Genomic DNA, 18,896 nt, shown 5'->3' with positions numbered 1-18,896 from the left:
TCTTCATTGCTTTCTTCTTTAAAAAAAAAAATCATCTTCTTCTTCTGTCTATCCTTCTTTCTTTGTCAACATACTTTTTTTATCATTCATTTGTTACCCCATCACATTCTATCAGACTGCCACTTCAATAATTATTGATAATACAAATTCCCAATGTCAGTGCTCAGTTGTCTGGTCTGAAACTACAGCCCTAGTCTCCATACAGATACAGTGCTGAATCATGACAGTAAGGATAAAGTCACTCGGATAGGACATAAAATGGAGGTCCTGTGTGTGAGAGAGTCACAACTCATGCACGTAATAGATCCCATTTCATTCATTCTTTACAAAGAGCAGGGTGTTTAACCTGGTGAAGTGGTCAAGCCTCACATCCAACTGGACCCCATGGAAGACCAGCTTAGCGTAGCTGAATATGGGATATCCAGCCATCTTCTCAGATGGAAATAAACAAACAAACAAACAAGCTATGTCTGTCACTTACAAAAGAACCTCGCTCCCCTCTGTCACCTTTTGGTCCATTCTGGCCATTTATTCCTGGGTTGCCCTATTGCAGGAAGAGCAATACAAAAATAAAACAGGACAAACATCATTCAAACAAAATTATCATTTTATTACAATCTCTTTGGCATTTAGTTGTGATATAAAATTTAGCACATAGTATTTTTCTGTCAGTATTCTAAAAAGTTCTAAAGGCAAAGGCAAAGGGGAATAGCATTTAGATGTCTGCAAACAAATGAATTATATATATCTCTACCCTTTTCATACCTGTTTATTCAACTTTTACTTGTAGCTGGTGCAAATTGAAATTTACATCAAGTATTTCATATCATCATTCTTCTTTCAAGCACATAGCTACAATATGAATACCAACTATTACATTACAAGAAACTGCTGATAATAAATAATGTAAACATATCACTTCAACATCTACTTGTTCATACATAAAAATTCAATTTATGGTAACATTGTTGTTGGGTTTTTTTTTCTAACTAAAGGGATATTTCACTATTGAGAGGTACTTCTTGGTTTCATTTTCTTCTCACCGGATTTCCATCCCTTCCATCTCGGCCTGGCTCTCCTTTGATGCCTGCTACCACTGGACTTGGGTCCCCTGGAGGGCCCTGGTGAAGAAAGAAGAACACAGTTTTTCACAATATCTTGACTTTTTCCAACTCAAGTTATGCCCCATCTTTCCAAGTATATATTTTTTTTTTTAGCATGCATGTATCAAATCTTGTTTAGACAAACAATAAATTTCCATCTACTTGAGCAATGATGGTTTTTAATGCCCTGATAAGAAACACATTTGAAATATTGAAACCAAAAATCTTGCATTTGTGAAAAGATGAGACTAAAGATGTTGCTGAATTTTGGTGATATTCTGGATTTTTCCAAACCGAGTTCTACCTGGTTGCAAGAAATAGCAGGCTCTGCACATAATTTTTGATTACATTCAAACTGAATGACACTGTCATTATTTGAGGAAAACAAACTTAAATCATTTCAATAAGACCCAATCTGACTGCTGCTCATTGGGTTATGCGGCTAAGTGCATCAGCTCCTCGATACAGCTTTTCCTCTTTATACAGAGGATCCATTAAACTACATTTCTCTTTCCCTTTGGAGATCCACTTCTAAACTGAACACATGACACATGCAGCAATAATTACAGTTTTGTCTGGTACAAGACCAAATTACTTACAGAAGAACAGCAGCAGCAAAAAGAAAGAAAGAAAAAAAAAAAAGAGGACACCTTTGAAAAATTGCTGCGACAAATGTGCTCATAGTTATAATCATAACCAATATCTGTTGGGGAAAAACACAGAATGCATTTGGCAGTGGCGTGGGGGGTAGGACTAAATTGGGCTTCATAAAATTGGTAATATTCTGATCTGTTAGCTTCAAGATTTTCATTGAGACAGCATAAATTCAAAATCCTCCTAATTCTTTATCAAATTCTGTTGGGGGAATATTTCCTCTCTATTGTTTCAATCCCATGACACTCTTTGCCCTGAGTTCATTCACACTCATACATTTTTATTTTGATACTGTATAATCTGTCTCTATCCCACTCAACTCAGTCATCATCTATATATCTCTCTCTCTCTCTCACAAAACACATAGGCTTATACACACAAACTCTCTCTCTCTCTCATGTTCCCTCTTTCATTTTCTCAATTTCATTTCCCTTATTTCCTCCTTTAAAATCTGTTGTTGAAATTTTCTAGGCTGACATAACACACGGCTTCTGTTCTGCATGTACGTACACATTTTTACAATCATACTGCAGACACAACAAAATCACATTTGCCCTTTGATAGTGACAGTTTGGCTTATCTCTTCAGATATCTGGATCAAAAGACATCAAAATGGTCCAATCACAAACTCTATCCATCCGGTCTATCTGACGGATGAGACCACAAACAGAGCTGGACTAGACATCTCTTAACCAAACACTGACTGATATTTTGCCATGTCTGCATGAGAGGAACAGGAATATTTATATGGCCTCCTTCCTGTCGTTTGGCCGGCTATCATCCCTGATGAAAAGCGGCCATCTCGCATCCAGGATATTGTTGAGGTGGTTGGTTTCACAAGCAGGAAATGGATCCCAGAGTTCTCCTCACCTGCATTATCATATACTGGCTGCTGCATGCATGACTCACTCTTTTTTTCTATGTCATTAAACATCTCTCCAGTACAAACCAATCATTTGTCAAATTGCATTGCTAACAACTTCAAGATAAATGTTCTCCATAGATGTCCAACCTTGTTGGAAATGCATTTTACAAATGCCAGTGAGTATATCAAATATTTCCTTTTTCTCCATTTCTTTCTTCACAAGATTTGTTCAGGTACAACTGTAGCACAACATACAAATTGTAATCTGACTGACTCAAAATATGGTCACGTTCCAAAACCACCACTATTCAGATTGCCACACATTTTTCATTTTTTGTTCTAATCCTTTCCATATCTATACTACATTTGTATCAATCCTCTGTTGCTTGTAGTTACAAATAAAAAGGTGCAACCATAAACTTGGTTGGATTAGTGACTGGAAGTCAATGCCAGTGTGTGGAACTAGGCACATATACTCCTTCTCTTGATGTTTGGTATATCCTTTAAAAAAAAATGGGGAACAACATCAGTATTCACCTAATATAACTGAGATTATGGTCTGTTACACCAGTGGTATCATTCCAATCTCTCGACACAACTTGTCTTAAGTCTCAAGGAGATTTTCCTACCTGGAAGGCAATGTTGTTTATTGATACAAAGTCTCAGTTTGATTTCTACATGTGGTTGTTTTTATGTCAACCTCATTGTTTATGAGTGTGTGTCTGTCTGAAATTTTATGGAGCAGAAACAAAAAAAAAGGAGGTATTTACATGAACAAAATTTATCGTAACTGCACCCAAAGTGCCATGGAAAAACAGACCGAGGGTAGCATAATATTGATATGCTGCAGGAGGTTGCAAACACTACCTAATAACTCTGGCAAAGATAAATAATAGCTGCACCTCTTGGGTAAGCAATGCACTTGATGATCTTAGCCAAATGGCCGAGAAGCAACAATATCTGCCACACTTTCAATAAGCACATGTAAAGATGTTTGAAAAATGTGCTATGGCCAATTACCTTGGTTTGTCAATTTCTGTATAGGCCCTACAGAACTCTTCCTTGAAAATATGTTCAAAATATGTCCAATACTACAATGAAAAGTTGATATCAATTGGAAGACTGGTGGATGTCATACTCCACACACAGACAGTGTTGTTGTCTCTATTTTTTTTTTTTCATTCATTGCTTTGAGGGGGAGGGCGGGCAGAGGGGGAAAAAATAAACATGCATACTTGTGTGATATACGTGGAAACATATTTTAGAATCCAAATATAGTTCTCTCAGCACTTGGGTTTCTCAAAATTCCACACTACATTTCGTCTGCTCTGGAGACCAAGATGAAATGATATTGATATCAGATGAGGGAGATGAAAGGGAGAGATATTGCGGCAGATCTTCTATTCTTGCAGTTGTGTTTTTCTCAGTCACATGCATGCTTGCACGAGCAGGCCATAAACACTGCCCTTCCACCTTCTACCTTCTGGCGACTTATACTTACAAAGCCCTCCTGTGATTCGTGGGCACATCGAAACAAATTTGTTTGTCACGGTCGAGATTCCCAGCCCCCATAGAGTTGAGAGGGAGTTTAACCTCTCTCTCTCTCTATCTGAGAAGAGAGAAACAGGTCGTATGGACCAACACAACAAGAAGCCTGTCTCCTCCTCTGCCTGATGGCCTATGTAATGACGGCTAGTTTGACACAGAAAGGGGACAACAGTCTGTGATTTGAGTTTTTTTTCTAGTGGGGTGGGGCAGATTCAATCTCAAACCTTTTAAAATTTACACTGATGACAATTCCATGCCATATACTATGAGTTGATCACTATTTCACACATTTTGAGATAATAACATTTTACCATAATTTTCTGTTTTCTTCAGCTTCTGAGACGGCATTGTGCTCTAATATGTCACCTTTTCCTTGAAAATTGTCAGTTTTGTCGTAATTTTGTGAGCACAATGTATCTTCCACCTGTTCTCCTCTCTAAAACAATTTTTCTTTGTTTCGAATTCAAATGTGAACTTGCACAATTTGTTGCATGTTGTCAATTCGTTGTCATACCATTCTCTTTCACACACATCTGGTATTCACGATCATTTTCTTTCTGATTTCATGATTTGCTCTTCCAGTATTCATCATTTGTCTCTCTTTTCACCTTTCCTTCCTCCATCCCTCCTTTTTTCTTCCTCTCTCTCTCTATATATCTCTCTCTCTGTCTTTCTCTTTTTCTTTCTCATGAATGCACTGACATTCTTGAATAACTGTTCTATACAGTATAATATGAATCATGTTCTCTCACTCTCTATTGGCACATGTTAGTTGGATATCAGTGATTGTCAATTCATTGCCAATTTATGGCTATTAACCTCTTTTATAAGGTCATAGCTGTAGCACACCAATATATCTTGTCTGGATAATCTCTATCCTTTTCCTGATGCACATCATTTGCAGAATGACTCATTAAATTATGAAATGAACATCTCTACACAGCTCTCCAGTTTATACATGATAGAGAAATTAAACATACAAAGGATATCAATATTGAAATAAAATGTATACATTTAAAATGGGAAGATATTCAAATAACAGAGGGAGATAAATGAATGAGGTTTGGTGCATATATCTCACCTGTGGTCCTGGAGGTCCCTGGGGGCCTGGGTTACCTGGTTGTCCAAATCCTGCAGGACCTTCTGGGCCTCTTTCTCCCTGTGATATGATGGCAGGACCAAAAGATCAGCAAAGGAGGGAAAACAAACACAAAAAAAAGAGAAAAATGAGAAAGGATGTAATACATAGAATTGGAACAGAGCATATAAACACTTTACATAATATGAGATACTAAGATTGCTAATAATATTCTTTTTCAGTGGAGAATTATTTCTCCTTTCTTTGGTATGGGAAGATAAGATGAAATGAACAAATATCAAAATCAAAATCCTACAGACCCTTTGCATGCAGCAAAGTAATATTACATAATGGGATATTGTGACAAACCACACAATCATGCTGACAGGATATCAGTAGAACATTTATTTTCTTCTCTTTTTTCTCTGGGAGGGTGCATATCAGCATCTAGACAGTTTCTACCAGAGTTCCTGTATCTCCAACAAATACCAATTCTTTTATTTTCCATGACTTTTTAACAATACAAGTTTACAACTTCATGACCTTCGGCAATGTCATATAAAACATGAAGAGTTGCATTAAGAATAACACTATTTACTCTGATGGAAACATGTCACACTTAAGTTGGAAATTCACAAAATGTGAGCAAAACTAAGTAAAAATCACGCTTCATTATTTCTCCAAGCCATTTTAGTAATATTTTTTCCATAATTTTTTGAGGCCTTGAATAAGAGTTTCAAATATTGATAACTTTTCAAGGTTTCACAAGACCACCGGAAATCCATTCCACAGTCTTTATTGCATGGGGAATTGCAACAATTGAGGCTGGGAATGCATTAATTGCAATTGAGAATAAATAGGTATATAAAATGCTAAAACCAGCAAGGTTTCTTACTGAAAAATTACCTTTGTTCCATTGCATCCAGGCATACCAGGCTCCCCAGGGGGTCCCTCTGTTCCCGGTTCTCCAGGAATCCCGGGAATTCCGGGAATACCGGGATTACCTTGAATTCCCCTGAAACCTTTCGGTCCCGTTGCACCAAGTGGTCCAGCTGTTCCCTGTTGGGATACACGGAAGGTAACATTTCATTTTCACACTTGCACACAATGCTGGAAGAAACATCACTACAGGAAAACATCACTGCAATCTCCATAGCATGATGTATTTTTCATGACATGGATTTGACGGACTGGAAGGACTCTTTACTTGATTTGATTTTTGATTTGATTTGATTTATTGGTTCCTGCATTATCATTGCACATGAACATACATGTACATGTATTACATTATTGGTGCCATACATATAAATTAACATCATTTGTTAACAAAATACTTTTTCTTCATTGCCTTTACACAATGTACTTCTTTATTATTTTTTATATGACCCAAAGAAAGATGTCATAGGTCATTTTAACTTGATAAATTTATGAAGATACACTATAGATTTTCATAGATCTGCCACACTGATTGGCAGCATTATTATCAAGTTCTAAAAGGTATACATCATGGTAAGATTTCTTGGTCTTGATTGTTGAGTGCTCTCTAAGCATAGAGGTATTGGATACGTTTAATCAATCTGTTTCCATCTAATGTTTGTTTATGGTATGCTTGACTGCTTTATGTTCAACTCAATGGTGTGTTTTTTTCTTAGCTGTTTTTGTGTTTTGTATGAAAATATTTGATTTTAACATCATTCTATGATTGTAGATCTATTCAAAAATGGATTCTATGACTGAAGTGATTTATGAAAATTAACCTTTACCACATAAAGATGTCGGAAAACAGTCCATAGCTTTTCAAAAGTCTTACCTTCTGTCCTTTAATTCCAGGTTGTCCTTCCACACCAGGATAGCCAGGAGGGCCCTGTGGTCCAGGAAAACCAGGATATCCCCTCTCACCCTGCCAGATAAGCAAACAAGAAAATTCCTCAATTTTTTGATCTTGAACAAAACAAGAGAATTGGCATCTTCAAGGTGTAGTATGCAAGTTTTTGTATATATTTACACATTTGCATTATAACTAATAATGGTCATTTCATTGTGCAAGTTGAAATATGAAATAATGATTTTTTTTTTTTTGCAACATGTGATGATAAGCATTAGCAGATGGTTGCTTTGGTAGGTTTCAACCCTGCTGTACTGGCACAATCTTCATTAAAAAAGATATAAAAAAAAAAAAAAAAAAAAAAAAGCAAAACAAAACATGCATGTACACAATCAATATCACAGTGTCCTGCATGTATCGTAATCGATTGCAATAGAAATCACATTCACATACACAGCAAGAGAGGATTGTTAATCTTAAAACATTTCCCAAAATTGTGTTTCATCCCTGGTGTACTGACAATGTACAATGTAGGGACATCAGTATTTTTTTTTTTTTTTTTTTTTGGTGGTCAAAGTAATACATGTGTACAACAGAATATCTGCAGGCATACATATTATCACATTCATACTGTTATGTGAAATACCAAAACAGTATTAACCAAAACAATATTGTTATAGTTTGTTCAGAAGAAGAAAGATATGTAAGACCCAGATTCTGCTCATTTCTAGCCCACAGCTGACAATGTTAAATCATCCCTTTGTTTACTCTCAAACTTTCAAAGTTCACAGGGTCTGGGGAGGGGTGTAATCATGAGCGGTTTTCCTGTCGTGCCTGCCTTCTCTCCAGATAACAGCCATGGTTATGACCATTGCATTGTCCAATTGTTTTAATCATCCCACAAACCCAGAGGGGAAGAACAAAACTATACAGATATGAATGGTGCTTCCTAAACACAATTAGCCATTTTCAACAAAAAGTTTGCAGAAGACCATGACTCCATCTGGCTTTATCAACTGTCAATCTATTAACACTGAGTGGGAGGAAAAAATGTAGCATCAGCAAACTACTGCCCTGTTCATACTGGGCTCCATTGCACAATACTGGTAGTGGCACTTCTATAAATTGATACCTTGTGGTAATACTATTCTTTGATGCTTATAATTCACTTTACAGATTCTTAATTGGTAAAGTAACAATTGTTACTTGACCAATTAAGTAAGAATTTGCTGAATCTAGTTCACATCGCTGGAGGGTTGCAAGGTCTATTCTTCAATTTCAAATTTAGCTCTGAGCTCAACAAAGTAAATGGGTCAGATCAAAGCTATGGGCTGCTTTACTCTTCTCTTTACACAGACAGAAAGCATGGACCACACTGTAACTACTATCACGACCCAAGCATATAGACAAAGTATACAGCCTTCTATCACCTACTGTAAATTGGTTCACATTTCCCACCAAATGTGATCATTCAGGCATGGTCAGAAAGAAAACTGAACAATTTGGCACTCATATTGTAACCTGCTATGTCTGGCTGGCTAGCTTGCTGGCTGCATATGTGGACACTTCAAGACGGATCTGTTTATGCCTCTGGCGATGGAATTTTGTATATTTTTCTGACCGTCTGTCCAGCTCTTCTTGGTTTATTTTCTTGCCTCATATATCTTCTTGAAGTTGTATCATTTTTTGGCATCTAATCTGAGGGTAGAAAGCTGTCCTTGTCACACTCACACAAGGACAGTCTGTAATGACAAGACAGTGCAGTAATAAAGCTAGGATTGTTCAGCCAGTAGCACACTGTACAATGGATGAGGAAGATTGGGACTGGGAGGTTGTGTGGTGAAATATAACCAGAACAGGCAGGTTGTTCCAAAAAAGAAAATGGTACAGTTGAGGTAACAGATCAGCAAAAGATGAGCAAAATCAGACAAGTGCTTTAAATTTTATGACTATCTGAATGACACAATCAGGGAGTTCTCTATCAAGCACAAAATGGCTGCCTTGGTCAATGTCATGGCATTGCCTGCACATTGAAACCTAATATGTTGGTGTAGCATGCAACAAGACACACACACTCACACACATACTAAAAAAACAAACAAACAATAATCTTCACACTTTTAGAATTTAAGGCCACTTGGTGTACTGTAGGCCTATGTGTAATCCTAATATCATATCCTTTTGTATAGACTTATAAAGTAACTGTTTTCAAGAAAACATGAAAATATTACTCGTTCTTGGACAAAATGTTTGAATATGTCACAATCATGTGAACAAGACATCCTTATCAATGATTTTCATGCAGGAATTTTTACTCTATACTGAAAAGTTCATTTAAACAATTCAATTCTTGCTACACAGATCCCTCACCAGGGTTCATCCCACTTAACCTATGAGGAGGCTGAAGGCGAGGGTGGATCCTTCTTGACCCTGATCATCTCCTCTTCAGTCTTCCAATCCAGCTGGGCTCAATAATCTTACTCATTCATAATGCTATTTTGATATCATACCTCTTTCATCTTACAGAATAGAAGATACAATGGGCAAAGTACTGTCTATTTGGTCTAAAACTTCTATTTTCTTTTTGTCCCTAGTGAGAGGGGTTCCACATGAGAGGTGAAATTGGATTCCAGAGGAATTTTCATCGCGGGAGAGGCACTGAAAATGAGATGGGGACAATGCCCAATCAGATGTGGCATGGGAGTTTGGTGGAGAAAGACCAGATCCCATCTGCTTTCGATACAAAGGCAAAGAACCTTTGACCATAATCCATCCCGAAAGAGAGCATGTGAGGGCAATGAAAGGCACCATTTGATCCTTTACAAGCCACAAAATGAACTCACAGTTTACATCATGCTGATCGTCACCGACACAGGAGGGTGTGTCTCAGAGTTTGATGCACTTCGGGGCAACCTGGGGTATCATGCACATCGTCATGGCAACCCACAAATGTACACATGGGGGTGAGGCCATTGTGGAACTATTTCATGAGGAAATGTGACACTAGAATGGATGCGTTGCAAATCCACAAGATTATAGAGTGAACCGTTCCTGGACTACTGCTGTGGCCCGCTTATCATGCTGGGGACAATTATGATGAGTATGTTTTCCATACATGTAAGCCTTCTGGTGAATATAAGAACTTTCTTTGCTGAAAGAAGGAAAGATATGCTGAGTCTAATGGTGTAATCACATTTCGACATTCCCAACTTGGTTCATACAGTGTGTCTGATCTGTAGACTCCCAACTCATTAAGGAGCCACGTTTATTTAAACTCGAGTGAGAGAATCACATTTCAAACTGTGTTTTGAATGGCATTTATGAACGTGGTTTGAAATACGATTCTCAAGGTGCCGTATTCATCTCACCATCATATAGGCCTAATCGTGATTCGAGTACTGGTCACTGCACACCTGCTTTACGCAATTTGACCCAGGAAGTAGAGGTCACCTGCATACCATCAAAACCCTGCCTTCATCATTCATGCACATACAAACAATGAGCAGAAAACAAAAATGGCATATGCTTTTCTTTTCTTCTTTTTTTTTAAACCAGAAACAGCCAGAAGTTGACCTGGGCAGCTTGGAGGTATAAACAAATTTGGAAACAGCATTGCATTTTAATATCTACTTGAAGAAAGGTGATCATGGTCTCAAACATACTTTAAATCGCCCTCTTCTTTTTTTCTTTTCTTTTTTTGGTGTTTCAAATTGGCGTTTCTATAAAACATGTTTGAAAACACTAAGTGTTTATCTTTCAGCTAAAAATGCCTTAAATGTGTTTATGATTGTGATTCTGCCAGAGAATTCTTTTAGATAAACGCATCTTTAATCTCAACTCCAGATCCTAGATGCTACATGTGTACATCTGTTACCCTGGAAACACTCCCTGCATGACCCTGGTCCTCAAAATCTTGTATCCTATTAACCCTCTAAAACTCTCACATCCTGACCATGTTTTTGAGGCTGCATGTTGTACTATATTTGGTTTATAGTGATCCTAAGCTATAGATTGTCTTTACATGATTTTCATTTGCTGAGCTCTGTGCCTGCAAGAAAATTTAGAAATTTTGGACTTGAGCATACAAAAAACATTTGGAATATTACAGATTCTGGGCGCAGTTTTTTTTTTTTCCTTTTTTTTTCTAGTGTGTATTTTGGGGGTTCAGCATGAGAATTCATGTATCACTCATTTATTCATTCAGAATTTATGTAGAATTTATTTTGCAAGACAGGTAGAAAATTAGAATTGGGTCAGTTGAATGAGTTTGCAGCCCTGCAACATGCTGTGGGAAATAGACACGACAAATGAAAATGGTCCTGCAATATGCTGTGGCATCACTATGGTTTTGAATAGCAGGACTAGAAATACACTGCATGATTGCATGTCTAGGGCAGTTCAAAGCATGAAGATATGTAGAATTCAACTCCAGACATGCCACTACTCTGATGTGACGACAGTGTAATGTTTGTTAAAAAATTTTTTGAGCAGAAATATTTCATTACATGTGGGTGGCAACTGAAATCATTTTTTCTCAAGGAAAATCAAACTTTAATTGTAATTTTACTGATGCATTATTCTTAATGCAAAGCTTATCAGAGAGTGAAGTCATTCTTTGATAAGACAAACGAACATTTCCAAGTGAAAACCACTGAGCTGGCCCACCTGAACAAATATTATATGAGAAGTTATAGCTTTAATCATTAAAAGGCCACAATTTTATGAGACAAAGCCATAGTTTCAGTTTGTTTTTGTATCAAAGATTTTGCATCACAGGAAACCATGAAGGAGACACAGTACATGTCAACACCACTGCTGAAACAGGTCAGTCACGAAGCATTTTTTGAAGTATAGAGATCATTGGTATTGTTCTTGTAAACATTGTACTTGCAAAACTGTGGGGGCGACTTATCTACTAACAAAGTACCATTACCTTGCAAAAAGTCAACAGAATATCAATTTCACAGCCATCAACATAGGAAGGGAAGGAAAATGGTACTTTCTAAATGCTTTTCCAAATCGGCCAGTGGTAAAAAATAATACGATAAAAGAAATGGGTTTCTAAAACAAATCAATGATGACTACAGGCAGAATTGATGCAAATATCATTCCATCTTGTCTAGACTGTGGGACAATGTCTAGACACATTTTTGGTTGTTTAGGGTTTCAGTTCTCTTGTGAATAGCGTGGGGGAAAGGAAAGAAAAAAACAAGAAAAATTTGTTAAGTCGATGTTTGGTTTCTTCTCACCCCACCCACCATTTGTTCTAGCAGAACATTCTGAATCATGATGGTATAAAAAAAATCCACATTCTTTGCAGAAGAGATACCGCATATTGCATGTATATTGTTGAGTACAGATCTCTGGTTTTCAGGTACAGGTTATCCATCTTCGGGGGGGGGGGGGGGGGATCTATGAAATCAATGCCTATTTTCAATCCTTTACAATGTGAAAGAAATACTTTCACTCCATACTCTTCATGGACAAGGGCAAATACACAGTGCATGACTCATCGATGTACCGAAAGGAGCTCCAAATCTCTATACAAGGAAAAAAAAATTAAAGGTAATATTTGCAAAAATATATATTATAAAGTTAGTATGTCTCTATCGAAAGAGAATGTGTCAATCATGACAATCTTTGCAACCACAATTCTCACCTTGCTGCTTGCTCTAGTTTTAGTAATGGACCACAATTTCAAACTATTAGATTTACATTGGGAGCATTACTACATGGGATAGAATTTAACTTTCAAACTATTTAATTTCTCTCATGTTGAGACCAGCATACAATGTACAACTGCAAATGTCTTCAACTCATAAACAGGTGTAATTACTGAAGATGAAATATTTTTCACATGATTTTGATCAAAATTTTACTGTTAAACTCATGATATTTTATTCTTTCTTATCAGACTAACTTATATCTGGACTGGATTTCCCCTTGAAGCATTTGAACTCCAAGATAGAGTTATAAGATTTGACAGAAGGATTCATGTATGACCCTGGAGTAGAGATAAGTATATACAGAGAACAATCTGTCAAGCCACATCTCAATGTTTATAACCACACATAGATGTGATCAAATGCTCAGACTTGCAAGCAATTCCTTATTTGTAATCATGTTTCTTGTAGGACCTATAATGTTTCACAACCAATTGCAACTTACAGAGCCTTCTTTGCTATTTGGCAAGTTCACTCGGCTGACATTCCAGACACAATCTGTATCATAAACCTCATGTTCTGTCATTCAAACATGCAACTCTTGATACACTTGATAAAATACATGTACACACCATGGCAAAAATCAATGCAACAAGGTTTAACTATGCCCCTCATCTTCAACTAAGATGTAAAAGTCAAATCATTCTGACTGCATGGTAGGCCTATAACTTTGCTTTCAAACTTATCAAAAAATTCACTTAAATATAAACGTGAAATATGTTTGTAGCCATGTTTACAAACAAGTTTCTGTGAGTCTGGAAGGTCTAGATACACACAGCAGCCCTTTCAAACTCCCAGTGACAGTGATTCTGTGCTCCTTGCATATGAGACTTTTCCCACGCTGTCTTTACATCTGTCCAAGCCTCCTCTGTTTTTTACAAAGGAGAGAATGAAAAAAACCCACTACACTGGTCAAGGCTTCTTGGTCAGGAGGAAGAAATTGTTTGGTCTTGTATTCAACAAGACTTTCTGGTCAGATTATGGGATGATATATTCAGCTCAATATCAGCTGCTCATCAGTCCTCTGAGTGATTCTGGACAAGTTGCCATCAAATACAAGTAGTGTCCATTAGAAACTAATCTCATCATGTTTAAATGCTTGTCTAATCTCCTCCCATTCCCTTCAAACAATGTAATCTGTGACAGCAACAAAAGGAATGGTTCAAAGGTCTTGTTTACCTTTGGGAACAGTAATTTTAAAATTTTTCCAAGATATGATATTCAATGCATATGTGTGGGTACCACAAAACATTCTATCACATATACACAATTTTCGTGATGAAACCTAAAATATGAGGAAGAATCTGTGTTTTTCTCAATAAACCGTAACTGTAGACGGTTTAGTCTAGAAACATTTTTATTATAGAACTAGTTCACATCTTGTATATTTAACAATACTTAACATCGATTTTACTGATTCAAATTTTTACAGTGGTTGTTTCTATCCCTAACTCACATTTTTAAACTATCTTTAAGCACTAATGCTGGGTTTTTGTTTCATCTGCAAATGGTAAATCATGCCTTTAACTTGGTCCCACTGATGTACATCTGTAATCTCCTGGTGTGTTCATAGGGAACCAAACAGTACTTCCTTTTGATACTATAGACAGATGTTACATGCAAAGGAGGCTCTCACACAGCATGGAAATTTGCCCAGATTTTGAAATAATTTGTAGCCAGGAGGTTAATTGGTATTTAAAGAGTAACAAAATATCTACTGATTACCAGGAAACTTTGCTGGCTTGCAGGTCAATGACCCTGTTATGAGGCATATTAGCCAAATTTTGTTGTCATATTATGTGACTAGAGCTATAGGTCTACTAAAAATATTGTGGTGATATGTGATATTCCATCACAAAGAGATTTGATTCAAATCTTGGAGAAAATGCAAGCTAGGGCCACTCCATGAATGGTCTACAATGACGGCTCTAATAATTGGTTGACGATCATGAAATTCACAGTTAATGGATCTCACTGAATTCAAAAGATGGACAGATTCAGGTCATCATTTCCAAAATTTCATAGATTGCTTGAGAATTATTTTTTTATCCATTTTTTTTTTTCAAAGAGTAATAGGCAGACTGGTGGAGGCTGCCTGGTAGGGGTTCTTCATCAGTGGAAGAGAGGGATGCAGATTTTACAACCACCATGGTCATGGACAGTACAGCCGAATCTGTCTGGGGGTTTGCGGTTTACTTCAATCTTCTTCCATGGACATCTGGATGCAACAATCTCAGGATGGAATAAGTTATAGATCTGTTCCAAATTGATTCAGCCAGGTAACATGAAACTTTTCATTCAAAGCTGATTCATCATGACCCATTAAGGCTGATTGGTCTTCATGTATCACGCCAAGAGAAATCCCTTAAAGCTTTTTGGAAAAGGAGCTTAAACCCCCTCAAAAAAAAATAAATATAAAGAATAAGAGCATTTAAATTTAATGCTTAGTGTCACATTTGTTACTGTCAATTTTCATTTTTGCAACTCACAATAAGTCATCTTTTCATGAAGGTGGACTGGAAACACAGGGTAAAAAGAGGTTTAAACTTCTGCCAAGAGACAGTAGGTGCATCGGTTTAAAAAAATGATCTGGTTACCAAGAAAATTTCACACCATGCCTGACCCACTGCCTGACCCTGATACAATTCTCTCACCCTCAGATGACATTGCCTGCAGCAAAGAGAGGTCAAACTTTGACTGACCAAATCCTAATCACATTTCTCTCTCTAAACTATCCGGTATGATATTTGCTGACCAAAGACTCACTGATTTTGAACTGCTTTGTCATATACATGTAATGTGTGGTGAAGTTTTGGCTGCAAGTAATGGGTCAGATTATGAATCTGCAGATCTACTAACAGTCATCAAAACAGTTGTGCATTTTCATAGGTCTGAAATGACTCAAAAGTTAGATGTTCATATCACAACATTTTGCACAAGTGTAAATGAGTCTTCGAGCCATGTGGGCCATTTAGTTGAATTTTGATTGGACAAAGAAACTTATCTGCTTGCATCAGCTACAAGCTCAGTTCATAGCATGTTATATTAAGAGCTACATCAAGCAATTTCATGAAGTTCTCTCATTTTACTCCTAAAATGGAATAATTCAAAACCATCTTTAACATTCAGCTAAAATATCAACTTGGCAATCACCATGCCATAATTTTGACACTCATAATCGATGTAACTGCACCTAAAGGGATGGATTGCAAACACTGTCAAATTCCAGCATGACAAATCATCTGTCTTTCATATTTTCAAGTAACACTACTGTTTAGTGTTCACATATCGTCGCATGCCAGTGAGAATGATGCGAAAGTACACGATTCAAGAAAGGTGTGCCTGGGAGAAAGACATTAATGAAAGTGAGGCATGTGTTATACTTATGGGCCTTGCCAGCATTCGCATTATTCTCCTGAGCCCACCTTCCTTGAATAGTGTGTGTTAACTCTTTATGTGCCACGTTTGCACGTCCGACTCAGACGGCGTGCCAACTTTGCATATTCTGCTCAACAAACAAAGCCGCCAAGACCGATCGATAAACCGCTAATTACTGCTAATCCCGCGGCATAATGAAAGCGTTTCTCGTGCTTTTGTTCCTCTCATATACGACTTGCATTCTATGTGGTGGTCGACTATCAAGCGATGTTCCCAACTAGATTTGCTTGTACATTCTAAGTTTCTGTCACGGTTTTATGTGCAAAAGTCATGCCTTTACAGTAATGTAGAAACTGGTCATTCAAAAGAAAAATTGAAAATAGATTCGTCATGCAATCTATATCGTAACAAAGCTTGGCATTCCTCCTTGACTTTGCCTACTATTATGCCCACCTTAACAGGAATTTGTAGAAGTTATACAAATCGGAAAAACAGAATTCTTTCTCAAAGCATGACTACCTTCATGTCTCAGAATAGCATGGCACACAGGGGGTTTCCACCATGGCACATAAAGAGTTAACTTCTTTCTCCCAGGCACACAATGATATGTTTGTTCCTAGAACTTGAGCAGAAATATTCACCTCATTTGACCTTGTTCCATCCTACAACGGATGAATATTGAAAGTATCTCCAAACTTGGCTACAGACATTTCAAACATGTGTCAAAAGATTTTAACATCCTAGGGACTTATTGGCTACAATGATAAGAGGGAGTGTTGTGGCTCATAGCATGGTAGGCCCTACTATCTTTTTTATTTGAAAAACAAAAACAAAAACAAAAGCCAGAAAGACCTTATATACTATGCATGCCTAGGAGATATTGGAAGACAACACTGTATTGGACAACTGCCAAGCATGCAGCTGATAGTGCAATGGCCGAATGCACACAGGATAGGAAGGCCATACAATAATCTCAGGTAGATGTTAATCTCACTAGCTAAACCTCAACAAAACTTCATTTGATGGGGTGATATTATAATCTGCATGGTGCAATGTACTAATTACAAGGGATTCCAGGAAGCAGACTTTATTTTTCTTCAGATATTTAAACATTCACCTTTTGCATGTAAATTTCTTTTAATTGGAATAGATTTCATGAATTTTAAGACAAATACAATGGCTTGAATTGAAGATCTTAAGAAAAGATGTAAAATTAGATTATCAATTGTTAAAGGTGTCCCCCCAAACAGAAAACATGACACTTTCCTTGTGGATGACTCTCCTTATAACATCATACTCCAAACCACTGGATTCAATGAATGCAGAAAGCAATATGCTGTGCCTTCTCTTCATAAAGAAACTAGATAATTGTACAAATGTCTATATTATTAATAAAAAAGTGCATGTTCCTATTACCTGTTACTGATGCAAGGAAAATGAAAAGCAACTAGGTCATGTGCTTGTTCAATGCACGAGAAAAACAAATATTTGTGACACTAAAAACCTCTATATCTTCTTTACATCAGTCTATTACAGTATGACATCACAAATTGTTGTAGTACACACAGACAGCAACTGGAATTAATAATAAATTTAAAATTTCAGAGCTTCTGAAATGAATGGATTGTCACATTTTCCTCGAATGTCATGGATTGTTTCACTGATTATTCGGTATTTATTGACTCCATAAACTTGTTTCAGAAAGGCACACTTCCTCTTCAAATGATTGTGTATTGTACTTGATTGTGAGTTTTTCATCATCCTTCATTTAAATGAAAATGGGTTGTATCCTCCACATTCCATCTGACAATGCTCACCTAGACACAAATTTCACCTCCCTAGCACACACAATAAATTGTTTTACAGGGCATTCAGATGCAAAAAAAATATAATAGAACGGTATACGCGTGTAGCTATACCAAAGCAGTATAGCTATACGATGAATTTAAACATCTGAACACTGACTGACCGAAACGACGTATATAACGAAATGACATATAGCGAAACGACGGTCAGAGTGCTCGTTTCGAACTAGAACTCGATAACGAATCAGCATTCCGTGTGCGTCTGAACGTATGGCGACCATAGAACAGTATAACTGGGCGGGGCTTAATGGGAGCACGCACGAAGGTTGACCCCACAGCTGTCACTCATGACTATAATAGCATGCGCAGTGGGAAACTGCACATCTATATGACATTTCCCAGAACAGTCGAAATTAGTGTCTGAACGGTCTGTCGGCTATACGATGATTCTTTATACGGCGTTTCATTATCGAGTTTTGGTATAAAATGGCATGCGTCTGAATGGGGGGTTAGAAGGTGATACCATGAGACATCTGGCCCATCCAACACCCTGTCCGAATGGGATGTTTGTGCAGTCCTGCAAAAATAAGCTGAAGGAATTCAGCATCCAGCCAGGAAGAGAGGCAAGAGGATTCATTGTGGGTCAAAGTAGCATTGAGAGAAATGGCAAGGAGGAGGAGGAGGTATGTGGCTAACAAACACACAAACACAAACATACAAGGCTTTATGTTGCATGCATCTCCTCTTACATTCTATTTTTCTCAATTCAACAAGTGTTAGGTCAGAGAGAAGGCAGCCATTACAGACTTCCTTCTTCCTTCCCAGACCATATCTGTCCACATATCTATTGGAGGGATAAGTAACCTCTTTATTTTTCTATTTCTTTTCTTTATTTTTTTCTTTGTAAGAGAGGAACA

At 37.2% G+C, this 18,896-nt stretch overlaps 1 protein-coding gene across 1 annotated transcript in view; it reads right to left on the bottom strand.

The window, feature by feature from the left end:
- LOC140244959 (uncharacterized) overlaps positions 1–18,896 on the bottom strand; it is an 82,081-nt gene that overhangs the window by 44,441 nt on the left and 18,744 nt on the right. Inside the window, exons 3-7 of the mRNA XM_072324567.1 lie at positions 7,059–7,148; positions 6,155–6,307; positions 5,252–5,329; positions 1,044–1,121; positions 482–544 (exon numbers count right to left, since the gene is read on the bottom strand). Coding sequence (XP_072180668.1) covers positions 482–544; positions 1,044–1,121; positions 5,252–5,329; positions 6,155–6,307; positions 7,059–7,148 — 462 coding nt within the window. The remainder of the gene's footprint in view (positions 1–481; positions 545–1,043; positions 1,122–5,251; positions 5,330–6,154; positions 6,308–7,058; positions 7,149–18,896) is intronic.

This window comes from Diadema setosum, chromosome 21 (assembly GCF_964275005.1).
Source record: "Diadema setosum chromosome 21, eeDiaSeto1, whole genome shotgun sequence".
NCBI classification, from domain to species: Eukaryota; Metazoa; Echinodermata; class Echinoidea; order Diadematoida; family Diadematidae; genus Diadema; species Diadema setosum.
Note: the sequence above shows the minus strand (reverse complement) of the source record. Positions and strands in the feature narration are given on the sequence as shown.